At 39.0% G+C, this 15,497-nt stretch overlaps 1 protein-coding gene across 1 annotated transcript; it reads right to left on the bottom strand.

Annotated features, from left to right (window-relative positions):
• Positions 1-1,460: 1,460 nt before the first annotated feature.
• On the bottom strand, positions 1,461-4,687 carry LOC121980886. Its single transcript, XM_042533151.1, has 4 exons — positions 4,198-4,687; positions 3,221-3,457; positions 2,916-3,133; positions 1,461-1,952 (listed from the first exon to the last, which is right to left on the bottom strand). Exons 1-4 carry the CDS (start codon positions 4,453-4,455, stop codon positions 1,778-1,780), a joined length of 888 nt encoding a protein of 295 aa, XP_042389085.1. The 5' UTR covers positions 4,456-4,687; the 3' UTR covers positions 1,461-1,777.
• Positions 4,688-15,497: the final 10,810 nt, after the last annotated feature.

The following is a 15,497-nucleotide window of genomic DNA, read 5'->3' as shown; positions in this document are numbered from 1 at the left end:
TCGCCCTAATGCCTCGGCCAACCCATCCCTAGGTTAACATGGAGAAGCCAACACTAATGGCTAGTAGCCAATAGTGTAGTGGTTAAGGTATAAGAGAAGGCATTGTCAGACATGTCGAGTTTCGATCCCATGATCTAATATGATAATATCTCATACTTTAACTATCGCATCGCCTCGAGCGGATAACTGAGCGCCCTTACCGCTCTACCATACCCTTGGGACACATAATGAATAAAAAAAAATTTAAAAAATGATTAAGTAGGTTGGATAACATCGAATCTGGGATGATCGACCCGGCCTCACATAGGACACATAATGAATGGTGCTTTGGGAGGAGGCTTTGCTAAAATTTTATTAAAGCCTATCGAAAATTAATAATAAATTCTATTTTTTTTTTCTAATTTTGAAATATAAAAAATTCATTTAAGCTAACTAACTCAATTAATTAATAATTGATCAAATTAATTAAATTTAAATAGAATAATAAAAAATAATTAAATCAATTCGATCAAATTTTATCATGAAAATCAAATAAATCAAATTGATAAAATAAAATTTAATTAATTTAATCGATTATCAATTACTCAATTTTTTTTTTAATCAGTTGCCAAACCTGACTATAGTCTACCGGAAGCTCTCCTCAAAGGCTCTCCGCCGTCAGGGTGGGTTTTCTTCTAACTCCTTAATATCGGTGGAGATCCTAAAACAGGGAAAGAAAATCAAAGAGTTTGTGCGACCACCTGATTCTCCGGATCACCACAGCTGCATACATGTTTCGATCTGTCTTCTCCACTCAGATGGGTTTAATGATTAGTACATGAGATATTACCATCAATAATATTTGGGGTTCGAATCTCGATAAAATCAAGATAAATACCTCTCTTATGTGTTAGTCACTATTTCAAAGGCTAGTAGTCGTCTGTGATTTACCTCCTCCGTGTTGACCCTGAGACGAATTAACGGAGACGCTGGAGGCGAACGTATTCATCTTTTACCACCCATGTTTCAATCTGTCTCGAAGCACTGCGACCCAACGACAAAGAATGGGTATCTGATGTCAGCGTGGCAAACTTCCCAGTAAAATTCCAGTATTTACTTTGCATTGACTCCCTCGACATGTTCCACCTCAGGAAGCCAAGTAGCGTATCCCCGCCAGGAAGCTCAAGTAGCAGCTTCTGCCCGTAGTTGTTGAATTCCGGCGCAATGTTTTTTTTGCTTTTTATAACATAAAACTCCGATAACAGCCTGATATAATGCATTCCTTTTATTGCTAATATCACTCTATCACAACGAAGAATATTAATTGTCATTGATTATTAAATAATCCGGTCTTGAAATTTTATTTACCAACGAATTTCATATGATATTTAGTTTTTGTTGCTAGATACAATCATTAAACTATTGCTTAGATTAAATTGTTCCCTATAGTTTATTATCCTTCTATGACTAAACTAGTATAGTTATCCAAATTAAACCAACAATAGTGTTCAAATAAATATTGTTTGCAAATTCTTAAAGAGGCAAAAAATAAATTTTCTTTAACCAACATCCTTTCAATCTCAGGCACAATAAATGAATTGACAACAGTATAGCATTTACAAAATGTCAACTGGCTCTGAAGATAAACAACTAATGAAGTATGATTCTGTAAGGTCTGCAATTGTTTGAGCAGCAGTGATGGCCGTGCAATGTAAGATCACCCTGTTTGAGACCACAGGATATGCTTGCGCGAAGGAACGGACTTGTATTTACAGTGACTGGCTCAGCTCAGTTCAGCTCAGCTCAGCTCATCTTCTGCTTGAAGTGTTCGAAGAGTTCTCTTGGCATAGATCGTAATAGCTGCAGTAGCCGCTGCTGCAACACAGAATCCAATGGCATCATAGACGATCTGCTGCATCGAAAGGAAAACTCCAGTATTTGTTGCATCCGCTAAGCTCTGAATCAGTCTACCGCTGATCTCACAAGTCAGGTAACAAGAACAGTTAGCTGTAGTGAGTGCATTTGAATGTATTGTTCTGATGATCGATTAGGTCTTTTAGTTTTCATGGGCCTTGATAGAGAATTCAAAAAATTAGTGTCTTATTGGGTGGTAATGGGATAGAAGAAAGACCCTTTTGGGTTATTATTCATCTAAAATTGAACCTTAACGAATGCTGTCATGCCTAAGAATACATGTTTCTGCGTTTGTTTAACATGCAAAAAGGGAAGCCTTATTCATTCTAAATCCTTGGAATAGACGCAAACTACTATGATGACTAAGTAGATATTTACCTCAATTAGATCAAATTAAACGTGGATAGTGAAAACAAATAAAAGAGGAACCTATTTCAGAAGTTAATGAAACTAACTAACATGGAAATTGCTCAAATGTAAAATATTTCACTTTTCGTAAATAAATTAATATCTAAAAGGATTGACAGTGACAACATTAACTAAAAGTTTAAGACAAAGGATAAAGATATGAATTAGTACTAGGATGTGAGGGCTAGAAAAGATAGTAAACAGCTTCCAATTAGATTTTCAATCTACTAATATTCAACATTAGCCGATCATCTCAAAATATCAGAGGGATTTGCCTTCTGCATTACCCAGCATGCTTAGTATTATGTGCCATCTTTCTTATAGTAAAATACAGACGCAGAAACTTCTCAGGATAGAGAATTAATTGTATTAGTAAATGAAAGACAATATTTTTTGACATTACTCAAGGATTCATGCTATGAAGAACTCAAACCTAGATCATCAAGCATATGTTGTTGAGTAACTGATATTGAAATATGAATATGGTATATATGAGAGCACATAGTTTACCAACAGAAAAGTACTGGATTAAAATGGACGCTAAGCCACAGATGAACGAGTGGGCCGGCTAGAGCAATTCATTCAGAAGTTCAAAGCAGGAAAAGTTTACCAACCTGTAAATTGTTATAAAGATCTCATGCACAGTTCCTACAGCTGAACCTGATATATATGGTCCATACTTAATATTTGCTGCAACGGCTGCATAATTAAATATAAGATAAGGGAATGGTGAAATCCTCAGCAAAACAACAGCTCGAAATTGATGAAACCAATCTCCTTCACCAGCCAATCTTATAATGGCTGCTTTCTTGGGCCATTTCTCTAACCATCTCTGTAAGATAAGGACAAGATTTACCAAATGAAAATTGTCTGAAAAAATATACATGAGTAAAAGAAATGAGAAGAAATTGAGACTAACATGTAGATCATGACGGAAAAATGATCCAACAAAAAAAGGCAGCGACATCCCTATAAGGCTCCCAACCATAATTAGAAGAAAGCCATAACCATAGCCAAAAGTCATCCCAGCTATCCACATGCAAGGCGATGAAGGTAACAAGAAAGTTGGAAATAAGGCAATAGAAGCAAAAAGTAACAGCACCAGGACAGATCTACTAAATGTTCTCGTTTCCCAGTTCAACACTGGTACAATTACCTGCATAGACAAAAGCATCTACCACTCTCAGATACAAAGAATGGAAAAAGGAGCTCAAAGTAAAAGCATAAAGAAAATAACACAAATAAATACTTTCTTCTATTGTAGTTGAGCAAAATCTCAGCATGTCTTAAAATGGAAAATAAAATTGAAGTTAGCTACATGTTCACAAGGAACATCTCATCAATGTATCACATTTGGACCTTTGGTAAGCACTCACCCATTTCGAAATCAAATAAAAGCAAGATGGTGTGTCCCATTAGCTATGTCTATCCTTGACAAGAAACTAGACGCCAACTTAGAGGGTGAACAGTTTCGTGATTGACCTACAAATAGTGTGTCCCATAAGCAAATAAAGTGAATAATAATTCGATATAAAGCAGGATGTGGAAAGAATGTGATTTAAGTTGACAACACCTTTCTTAGATACATAGTGAAATATCAAATTCACAATCAAAGAACTATTTTTTGATCTAATTGAAGATTGCATATGACTAATTTAATAATCTATCTAACGGACGTTGCTCTCCAATTCCATTAGTCAGAATATAGCAACAGTCATATCAGCAACGGCGATTTCATCAAAACACAATCAGATTGCTTAGTAAAAGACCAAATAATTTGAAATCGAATGAGATGGTGGAGATGCTGTACTAAATTATCCCCTTCCAACCATTCATTTTTTTCTTTCAACTACTAGGAATCAACCAAAACGGGAAAAAAGAGGACAATGTCGGAACCTTTCTGATGATCAAGGGGCCAACGAAGATGACGAGAGGCACAGCGGCCGCACACAAGAAAACACACAAGAGAACCACCCTCAGCCACCACCAAATCGAACTCCACTTACTTCCACGGGATCCGGCATCAGCGTCGCCCAACCTAACATAATCCCCAATAGCATCCTCCGCCCCCAGCCCCGTCACAAGGACGACGACACCCTCAGCGTCCTGCGCCCGAAAGGTCATCGCGCCGCAACAAACCGATCGGCAAATCATCGGAGATTACTCGGAGAAGCAATTACGGGAACCAGAGGCAACACTCCGCAGATTCCCCAACAAACGAAGACAGATTGAAGAGACAGAGAGAAGACGGCTGTCTGCCCCTGGATTCCACTCGCGGAAGAGTGATATCTTCGATTTCCGATCGAGAACCCTAACAATCTCGGCCAGAAAAAAAAGTTTTTATCGGCGTCGTCGGAGCGGCGACGACGCCACAGGCTAAAAATAAACCGAAAGCTGTCGCCTCGAAACACACTTTAATTATTTTTTCCACAATTGCATATTTGTCGGTATAGAATAACCCCAAGATCTACCATGCCATACAACTACAAACAGCAGCGGGGCCCCACTGTAACATCGGGAGATTAAGTGGGTACATATTGGAAGTGGTCAAACGACTGGTAGGTGTGAAACTAGTTTACTCACTCGATATACGGCACAATTTCGGGGCCCACGGAAGAGGCGTTCAAAATTACGAAACTGCTCTCCAGCGAGACGGCGCGTGCGAAAGCATTGAAGCGCCACGTGGAAGTGGGCGGTGTGGTGGGGCCCGAGTTAACTTTTACCCATACCGTGTTTTTTTTTTCCTCGTTGTCAGGCGAATATCTGATAGATTCTATCCTTTACCTCGTAAAAGAAAGAACCAACTAATAATAATTTTTTTTACATGAATTTTTTTCTTAGAATTTCTCTAGCTAATTAGTCGAAAATAATGATTAGTTCACAAGTGAGAGACGTCATTAAAAATATTTATGTATTTTTTTATGATATAATTTTTGGTTGACAGCATAGTAGTAATATTTTAACAGTCGATTGATTTAATACGAGATGATCGACTCATTACTTATCCTATTTCATAGCTACAACGAAAGAAATGAATAAAATAGATCATTCCTTACTTTAGTCCACTTATTCGATCTCATTCCATCAAAGTGAAAACCTTTTAAATTTGGGACTATGCAAGTCTGCAGGCAATATATAACCTGAATCCTTTGCTTCAAGTGCTAATGCATCTGATATGACTAATAAGGAGGGATCTTTGAAATTAGATTCAAAATTAAGAAAGTTGACTGATGTGATGGTAAAAATTAAGGAGGAGTTAACATTTAGAGCTAGTATGAGAGCGCAACTCGACCGAATAGCTTAGTTGATCGGACCTCTCCCTTGGCATGATGGAAACTTTCTTGGTTCCATCTAAAACAGAGTTCTCTTGGTCTGATCAGGTATATTCGACATAGGGTTCGATCGAACATCATTTTCGAGCCAATGCCAAATTCCCAGTATAAATCAGTGTCAGTCGGATCTACGAGGCTCATCTCCCCACTCAGAAGCAAGACTCTCAACTTACATCTACCCAACCCTAACACCGGTCGGATTTATGGGGATCAGCTCCCCACTCAGAAGCAAGGCTCCAAGCTTACATTTACCTGGCCCCAACACTGGTTAGATCTACGGGGCTAAACTCTCCACTCAAAAGCAAGGCTCCCAGCTTACATTTGCCCGACACCAGCGTCAGTCATATCTAAGAGACTTAGCTCCCCACTCAAAAGCAAGGCTCTCAGCATATGGTCGGTCGGCCAAAAATATCGGTCGGACCTTCTAGAAGTTAGCTTCTTCAAGGGTAAGCCTCTCAGCATATTGCTGGTCGACCCAAAGTGTCGACCAAATCTTACAGGGCCTAGCTCCCCAGACATACGAGGTTTAGCTCCCCACTTCTCAAAGCCACCCACTTCTCAAAGTCAAGGCACACAGTATGTATTCGGTCGACCCAAGCTTTGGTTGGACTTACGGGGCCTAGCTCCCCACTTCTCATGTACAAGTCTCCTATCATACAATCAGTCGGCTACAAGGATGGTTGGATTACCTCTAGGGTAACACTGTCAGAGAATCACAATAACTTGTCAGAGAATAAGGGCTACTTATTAGAGAATATTCCATTACTCTAACATATTCTGACATCCGACATATTCTGTCGCCTTATTAATTGTGGAGATTATGTGAGAAGGTATAAAAAGAGATGTCCTCTCCATTGGTAAGGGAGACTTTTGTATGATACTCGCACATTTATACTATTGTTCTACTGTTCATCTTCTTTTCCATTTTCACTCACTATTATTTTGACTTGAGTGTCTAAGTGCCTATGTAAGGGATCCCCCTCCATAGTTCTAGCTCTAACGTTCTCGTGGGCTCTGCCTGTGGTGTGTGCAAGTCTGCAGCTCCCAACTTGTATTCTCTCCTCCGTCAACATTAGAGCCACCTAGCTAGTGTGTCATCTCCTCCTCTTTCAGACAGGATTAAATTTGGCGTTATCTATGGAAAACTTCGCCTAAATTTGAAATGCAAAGATAGAAGAGACTGGATGAATCACTATCATTATCTTTTCGCAAGAAGACTTGGAGCTACTAATAGCTGCCCAAGCTTAGAGATTGGTACAATAACAACAAGCAGTAGCTGGATGCCCTTTACAGAACAACCTGGCTGTGTCAATAGCGAGTCCTAACACTGAGCAAGAGACCTAAGAGGAGGGACTGACCAAGTGCAAACAGTTCCTCCTCCTCCGGTTGGCTTTGTGCAAGCGTCTACACAGCCGATAAACGTACCACGGTGCTGTCCTCCCCTGTTGTGTATCATAGGGCACTATTTCACACCCTATTGACGATATGGGATGAGCGAGAAGGCCCCGAGTATCATCTTCTGGAGACGTACCCACTCGGGACCTTCAAAAGAGAAAAGCATGGATGGCCAATAGCTTCCCCGAGCAGATAAATATGTCATTCTCCCAAGAAATTTTGGAGGATAAACTACTGAACCATTTTCGACCATTAGCAATCGAAGAATATGGAAGAACGAACAACTTGGAAGATCATTTATTAAAAACACAGTCATCCTTCATCAATACACAGATGATGTTAAGTGTTGAGTGTTCCATACCACTCTTTCCAGCTCGACACAAAGATGGTTCAACCTGCTCTTTGCCAAGTCTATTTGCTGCTTCAAAGATTTTCACAAAGCCTCCCTGCACCACTTTTCTTGCAACAGGAGGTATCAAAGGACCAACTTAAGTCTGTTCACGCTCAAGCAAGGGGCCAAGGAATCTCTACGAGCATACATTAAGCGATTCAATCAAGTTGTCCTAGATGTTCTGTCCACCACTTCAAAAATATTAATAAGCGTCTTCTCCTAAGTCATTTTAGAAGGAGAGTTCTTCTGAGCGCTCGTCAGAAAGCCTATAAAGGACTTCGGCAACCTGCTAGGAAAAATGATTAAATATATTAATATACAAGAAGCCCAAGCCGCCCAAAAAAAGGAGGTGTCTGTCTCAATTCTAATGGGCCAAGCCAATAAGAGACCACCACCATCTCTAGAATGCCCCAGAGACCCTCGCTCGAGTCTCCTGCCAAAGAGAGAGCAATGAGGGAAGTGGACTAGTCACTGCCTGAAAGGAGTAGGCATTTTTTTTATTACCATCAATCCTCTCGCCATGCTACCAGTGATTACCATCAGCATGCCAAGCGGCTCCTTCGAATAGTGGAGTCAAGAGAAGCGATTAAGGGGATCATCCTCGCTTCCATCTCAAGGAACTCCCTCAAGAACATAGTGGGAAGAGTCTGGCTGACGTTCAGACCAAACATTCAATCATCATCTCCTTTAGAGATAAATTTCAATCTATCGTCCACGCGGTAACCCCGATCGACAGCTCAACCATACCAAGCAACTTCGTCATCCCTGTTTAATAGCTTGAGATTATCCTAGCTCTCAGACCAGCTTGACAAATAAGTCTAAAATTTAAATTTTATATTTTAAAATTCAAAATATCTCTATTTTTAGCAATGCAGAAAGTTCAATCTATACGACATTTGGGTCATACACCATGCCTCCAGTTCTCCATGGCATTTGGTGTTGGGATATGCCTGATGCGGTGTGTGCTAAAAATATATTTTGTAAACATGCACAGAGGAAGACTTAACAATAAATAAACTAATTTATTACATCACACACACTACAACATGCAAGATACAATCACGTAGACAAGATTATAAAACAAAACAAAATCGAATAACAATTATTCTAGGTATATCTTATGGATGACCTGTAACAAGAAGGGCATCAATTTTTTATGACGTTATCGAACCTTGTCTCTATTCATATCCACGCCGAGCTCTTCAAGACAACTCCAAGAGAACAAGTTTCTCCTTTGGAAGGTACTAATCGTGAGTGAAGGAGAAGGATCAAGAAGAGGAAGAAAAAACAAAAGGAAGATCTTCTTTCTTTGGGTGACTCACGACAATAAGAGGAGAACCTCTTGTTGTAGCTGGCGACAAGAGAGAGAGAGGGAGAGAGAGATATTGGATTTAAGTTTCCAAAACCTAATCAGGCCAATAATGAATTATCAATCAATTCTCTTTTAACCATATCAATATATAGTCCTCTTTAATGAGTTAAATTATAAATCTCAAATCTAACCCATTATGCCTTAATAAAAAAATTAACCCATTAACCCCTTGGTTTGGTTCACAACTAAATTAAGTTTGTTCATAGCTAAGTCAAATTGGTTCATGACTAAATCAAATAGGGTCCAACTCTTTCATAAGAGATGTGACTCATCTGTACTTTCATTTTGACAAATATTTCTATATTTATCTTATGTATGGTTCAACAAAATATTTATCTCTTGATCCGAAAAATCCTATTCTCTAACTTATTTTACATATTTTAGACACTCGTAGTATGTGTGACCTAATAGGTTTTCAATTTATCTTAGTCATCTATAATTAACTACTAAATTATGAAATGATCATGAGTGACATCTAGTAGTACATCATGATCCTCAATTAATCAAAAAATTACAGTTGATCCCAGAACTAATTCTGAACCTTTCACCAGCTACAGTGAGTTGTGCCTCATTCTTTTCACTAGTTTTATATCCATTTGGTTCAAGACATAGTCTATATGTTAGCCCCTATTAGGCTTACTATGTCGCACCTAACCCAAGTAATACTTCCTCGTTCGGCTGATTCAAATTACTCGTACATGTGTACAAGAGTCTCATACTCTTAATATGTGATGATTTGGCTAAAGACTTTGAGTAATAATCCTAATGAGTGGTCATAGGATATACGTCTCCTCATAGGAGCAATGAATCCTCTGCAGGTTATCCAAACACCTTTGGATATTTCAACTTTACCCAATCATCTCGGGTCTACACCTCCAAAAGATGTTTGCTTAAGATGTCAAAGTATAAGTCTCCATAACCAAGATGACTTGTATACCTCAACTCAAAGGAAACTTACAATCGAGCTGCAGTAAGAACTTCAAAGACATATCTATATATGTAGAAAACCATATGAAGTCTTATAGCAAGTCACTCCAATAAACTAGTTACCATAACTAGCATCCACGTTTAACTCTCAACATTCCAATATCTCAGCTAGTGAGAAGTAGCTGCTTGTCCGAACCAACGAATATAACTCATGCTAGTCTTACAGAATTGATGATGTCTGAATGCACCAATTCGATGACTAGGGAAATTCCAATACGTTTATAATTGCACGTGTAGAGATAATCACAAGTTGTAATCCAATCACAAATTCTCTCATGCTCTGAACTGTATTGCAGACATTCAGTAAATGAGTTTAAGACTATTCAAACATATAATATGCACTCAAATAGTATATATATATATATATATATATATATATATATATATATATATATATATATCAAATAAATAGTAAAATCATAAGGTGATTGCCTTATAACATCCCTCAAAATCTAACACTCCCACTTGGCCTAATGCCAATCGCCACGGTGTCCTAAACCATAAGCATGGATGTGACTCTCAAACTTATTTTGTGGTAGAGCCTTTGTCAAAGGATCCTCTAGGTTCCTTGTAGTGGGAATTTTCTCGAGTTGTATTTCTTTTCTATTAATGATCTCCCTGATCAGATGATAGCGGTGAAGCATATGTTTGGATCGTTGATGAGACATAAATTCCTTTGCTTATGCAATGGCTCCAGTGTTGTCATAGTAAATAGGTAATGCTTCAATAGTGGATTTTAAGAACCATACCAAGTTTGGTAACGAACTTCTTGATCTAAACTGCTTCCTTTATTGCTTCCAAAGTTGCAATGTATTCTGCCTCACATATAGAATCTACAATAGTGTCTTGCTTGGAACTCTTCTAACTAACTGCGTCTCTATTTAATATGAATATAAATCCAGACTGAGACTTGGAATTATCCTTGTCCGTCTAGAAATTGACATCTATATACCTGTGTATGATCATATTACTATCTCTATATACCAATAACATATCCTTAGTTCTTCTCAAGTACTAAAGGATTGTCTTAACAGTCGCCCAATGATCCATTTCTAGATCTGACTGGTATTTTCTTGTAACACTCAGAGCATACGATACATCGGGCCTTGTACATAACATAGCATACGTGATAGATCCTATTGCGATGCATAAGTTATCTTATCCATACAAATCCTCTCGTCTTTTATGCATGGACACAGAGATTTTGAAAGGTGAATTTCATGCCTCATAGGTATGAAACCTTTATTAGATTCAAACATGCTAAACCATTTTAGCACTCTATCTATATATGTCGACTGTGAAAGATTAAGCAACCTTTTTGGTCTATCTCTATATATCTTCATCCCTAAGATATAAGTTACTTCTCCCATATCTTTCATGGAGAACATTATGGACAACCAAACTTTAATTGACTATAGAATTGACACATCATTTCCTATAAGTAATATGCCATCAACATATAATATTAGGAATATGACCACACTCCCACTAACCTTTTGATGCACACAAGGTTCGTCTAGATTTTGTGAGAAATTAAACTCTTTGATTGCCTCATCAAAATGGATATTCCAACTCTTGGATGCTTACTATAGTCCATAAATGAACTGTTGAACCTTGCATACTTTATTCTTGTTAATAGATGTGAAACCTTCGGGTTGTATTATATACACGTCCTCGAACAGGTTTCCATTAAGGAAATTTCACTACAAGAAAAACCCTCACAGACATCGGTTTTCCACCACTGTCTATTACAAAATCGACCGATGTTTATGAAGGCGATGTAAAAGGTCTGTCATTTTAGACATTGGGTTATAACCGGTGTAATATTACTTAACGACACTAGTTTTTGAATCGGTTATGAACTGGTGTAGTATCACTTAACGACACCATTTCAGCAACGGTGTAAAACCGATGTAATATATGTTAATAACACCAATTTTGGCAGCGGTATACGATCAATGTAATATTAGTTAATGACACCGGTTTTAGCAGCGGTGGAAAACCGATATAATATCAGTATTGTTTAACAACACATATTCGATTTCTGAAATAGTGAAAAATCGCTATTATACAAACAAGTCAATGTCCATGTAACCAACACATAAATATTATTCTTACAACATAAAAAGATAATAGATATTATACACATCAAGTCCGTATCCACAAATTACACAAATATTCTTCTTACAATATCAAAAGGTAATAGATATTGTACACATCAAGTCAGTATCCATAAAATATACAAATATTCTTTTTACAACATCAAAAGGTAATAGATATTTAAAAAATTATATCAAGCTTACAATTACAGGGAGCAGTGTTGCCATTTTCAGTCAACTTCTGTAAATCTAAGTTTTTTATTAAAAAGGTAATAGATTTTTACAACATCAAAAGGTAATCTAAGTTTTACAACATCAAAAGGTAATAGATTTTTTTTTATTAAATCTAAGTTTTCTTAATGCTTTATCAGAAAGATAATTAAACATTTTCTTTCAATATTTTGGCTTCCAGGCAGTGGCGAGACACTAGGCCTTCTTGGTTAGTGGAGCAACAACCACTTTCTTAGACAAAACCTCATAAAGAAATTTAATGTCTAATTTTCTCATTGAAAGCTCTATATCTAATTAATGGTTCAAGTTAAATAGGATTTTGGAACCCAATATAGGCTCTGGCCTACTGGATTAACTAAAAATTTCTTAGGGATATATCTTTTTGAAATATCACTAATTTGTCCCTTGTGGTATCTAAAATATCAATTTAGATTATTAAATTTTCTAGCATTTGTATTAGATGAGCATGCATGATTTTTCAAGTTATTTACTTATACTTTTAGATTATCATTTTCTAATTTTAATTTGTCTAACTCTTCTAAAGGGCAAGATTTAGCTAGTATTACTTTAAAATTTTTAATTTCTTTTTCTAACTTACAGCAATCCTTAGTTAACAGTTTAATAAACTTAAATAGTTTATCGGAAGGAAGAGATCATACCTGACTTACCTTATCGATATCATTATCCGGGTCTCTCCCTAAACTGCTGCTATCTTCTGATGTAGCTCCCCCTTCATCGATGCTCTCTATGCTCATTTCAGAAGAGCTTGACTCGCAGTCGTCGTCTTGATGACTTGTCATTAGTGCAAGTCCGGAGAATGCCTCAACTTCTGATTTGGACGACGTATCGTCCCACGTCACCTTTAAGACCTTGCATTTTTGGATAGGCTTCTTACCTTTGTCCTTGTCCTTATTCCTCAGCTTGGAGCAGTTGTCCTTGACATGCCCTTCTTTGTTGCATTGGTAACAGTGGATCATCCTTTTCTTTCTACCCTGCAGATGGTTAGTATTTTTAGATTTACAAAGTTTCTTGAAACGTCTTACCATCATAACCATTTCCTCGTCGTCGAGAGAGGACTCTGACTCAAGTTCGTCTCTCGATGCTTTGAAGGCGATGTTGTGCTTGGGCTCCTTCGTACCTGCACATCTTAATTCATGCACTTCAAATGTCAAGAATAATTCTTCTAAAGTAATTTTTTCTAAATCTTTAGAAATATAAAAGGCATCTACTAGTGATGCCCATTTCGTATTTCTAGGAAAAGAATTTAGTGCGTACCTGAGTGAATCTCGGTTACTTACCTTTTCTCCAAGATTTGAAAGTTTGGTGATAAGCTCTTTGACTCTCGAGTGCAGATGCGCAGTTGTTTCATCTTCTCCAAGTCGCAGGCTGGTAAGCTGGTTGCGAAGTAGATCTCGTCTTGCGAGCTTGGCTTCGGACGTCCCTTCGTGCAGATCAAGGAACTTCTCCCAAAGTTCCTTCGCGGAGTCGTAGTTGTTGATACAGTCTGACCTGGATGTTGTTTTGCTGTTGACACTGATTTAAGTTTGTATCAGATATTTAACTCAGATTAATTACTAAACTAGGTTGACTTGGTTGACCTGATTGAGGAAGTCCTAACTGGGATGTTAGGCAGTTGGAAAGTCCTGGTGAGTGAAGCCAGGCAGATTGAAAGTCCTGGTGAGTGAAGCCAGGCAGATTGGAAATCCTGGTGAGTGAAGCCAGGTGAAAACCCTAGTGAGTGAAGCTAGGTGCAAGTCCTGGTGAGTGAAGCCAGGTGAAAACCCTAGTGAGTGAAGCTAGGTGCAAGTCCTGGTGAGTGAAGCCAGGCAAGGGAAAATCCAGATGGATCAAGGGTGACCGGACATCTGGTGTTGAAAAGTCCAAGAAGGAAGCTTGGCATGCGAAGTCAGAGAAGGCTCGGTAGCTCGTTCTCTAGGACCAGATGAAGTCGGAGAGGGCTAGGGAGCTCGTTTCTCCGGACTAGGTCGAGAGGCTCGACCCACTGATCGAACTGGATCGGTCGGCGGATCGATCGGTGAAACTTGGACACCTGATCGGTGGCGACCGATCAGAATCGTCGATGGCTACGGCGATTGCGTCGATCTGCGGGCCGATCAGCTCGATCGATGATCTCAGTGATTTTGATCGATGCAGGAGACCGATCGGGAGGCATGGCGCTTGGGAAGAGCGACATCGATCGGTCCGCACCGATCGGAAGCCTTGCATTGGAAAGAGCGACATCGATCGATGCGGGACCGATCGATTAGTTCTGATCGGTCTACCGGACCGATCAGCGATGATCGGCGTGGATCGATCTGCGACCACCCGGTATTGTTTGTTTTGCATGCACTTTTTCTGATTGCCGTATTTGTTTTCACCCATATGTTTTTAACCATCTGCTGTGAGTCTTTTTAGCTTGCAGGTTGCAGGTCACACTCTCATGGTTGAATTCAAATTGAGCTTCATTAAGAGAAAAAGACAAGTGCTCTTTTCACTGTGATTTGCTGCAACAGATGCATTTGAGGCATCAACGTTCACTGGCGAATCTGATTGCGATTGGGTTGCGCTCAGTTTGACCTCTACTTATTGGTTCGTATCCAGAGACGCCAGTGATTCCCATTGGCATGGGTTCAGAGAACCAGATGAGGAGGAGAGGTGATTGGCTACGCCTTGTTGGCAGCAACGATTCTGCAGGCGGCGGTGATTCGAGCCAGTAAAGCAGAGAGACATAAGAAGGAAGAAGAGAGGTTCAGAAAAGTGACTGTATTCTCTGTTTCTTTTCGATCAATCCTTTGAGAAAGCAAGTTGGTGAAGCTGTGAGCTCCTTGCTAAGAAGGTCGTTGTGCGCTCTCTGCTCTATTTTTTTTTCTCCGCGTGGCTGTAAGCTCATCTGATTATTCTTCTCAGCCACTGTAAGTCTTGTGCTTAATTCTATAATCAACTGAGACTCTGTTGAGAGGTTGCTCCACCGAGAAGGAGACATCTTTAGCTGGATTTTGTCCGGGGTGTGATCTACCGAAAGATCAAGGAGTCGTCCTCCTTACGGACACGCCGAGGAGTAGGGGCAAGTTATCCCCGAACCTTGTATATCCTTGTGTCTGTTGTGTGTGTTTTTCTTCCTTCGTTTTAGTTTTCTACTTCCGCTGTGCTAACAAGTTTTTCTTTAAGAAAGATTGTGTTTAAGTTTTCAAAGAGGCTATTCACCCCCCTCTAGCCATCTAAGATCCCAACAGTAGTTGCCAATTCGGTTGACTTCTTGTGACGGAAAAACGCTCAGCAGATGGTACTCCTCTTTGCCGTTTGCCACGTAGTCGACCTGCTCCTTTTTCGTCCATTGATATTTTTCTTTGCCCTCCGGTGCTACAAAACCAAATTCCATTATAAGAAGT

The sequence above is a fragment of the Zingiber officinale genome, chromosome 5A (assembly GCF_018446385.1).
Source record: "Zingiber officinale cultivar Zhangliang chromosome 5A, Zo_v1.1, whole genome shotgun sequence".
Taxonomy (NCBI): domain Eukaryota; kingdom Viridiplantae; phylum Streptophyta; class Magnoliopsida; order Zingiberales; family Zingiberaceae; genus Zingiber; species Zingiber officinale.
This window is presented reverse-complemented; position numbering and strand designations above follow the sequence as displayed.

Coding starts and splice junctions, on each gene's coding strand:
- LOC121980886 (XM_042533151.1), bottom strand. CDS start 4,455: ATGATTTGCCGATCGGTTTGTTGCGGCGCGATGACCTTTCGGGCGCAG. Junction 3,458..4,197: donor GCCCCTTGATCATCAGAAAG/GTTCCGACATTG, acceptor TTGTCTATGCAG/GTAATTGTACCAGTGTTGAA. Junction 1,953..2,915: donor ATCTTTATAACAATTTACAG/GTTGGTAAACTT, acceptor TTGTGAGATCAG/CGGTAGACTGATTCAGAGCT.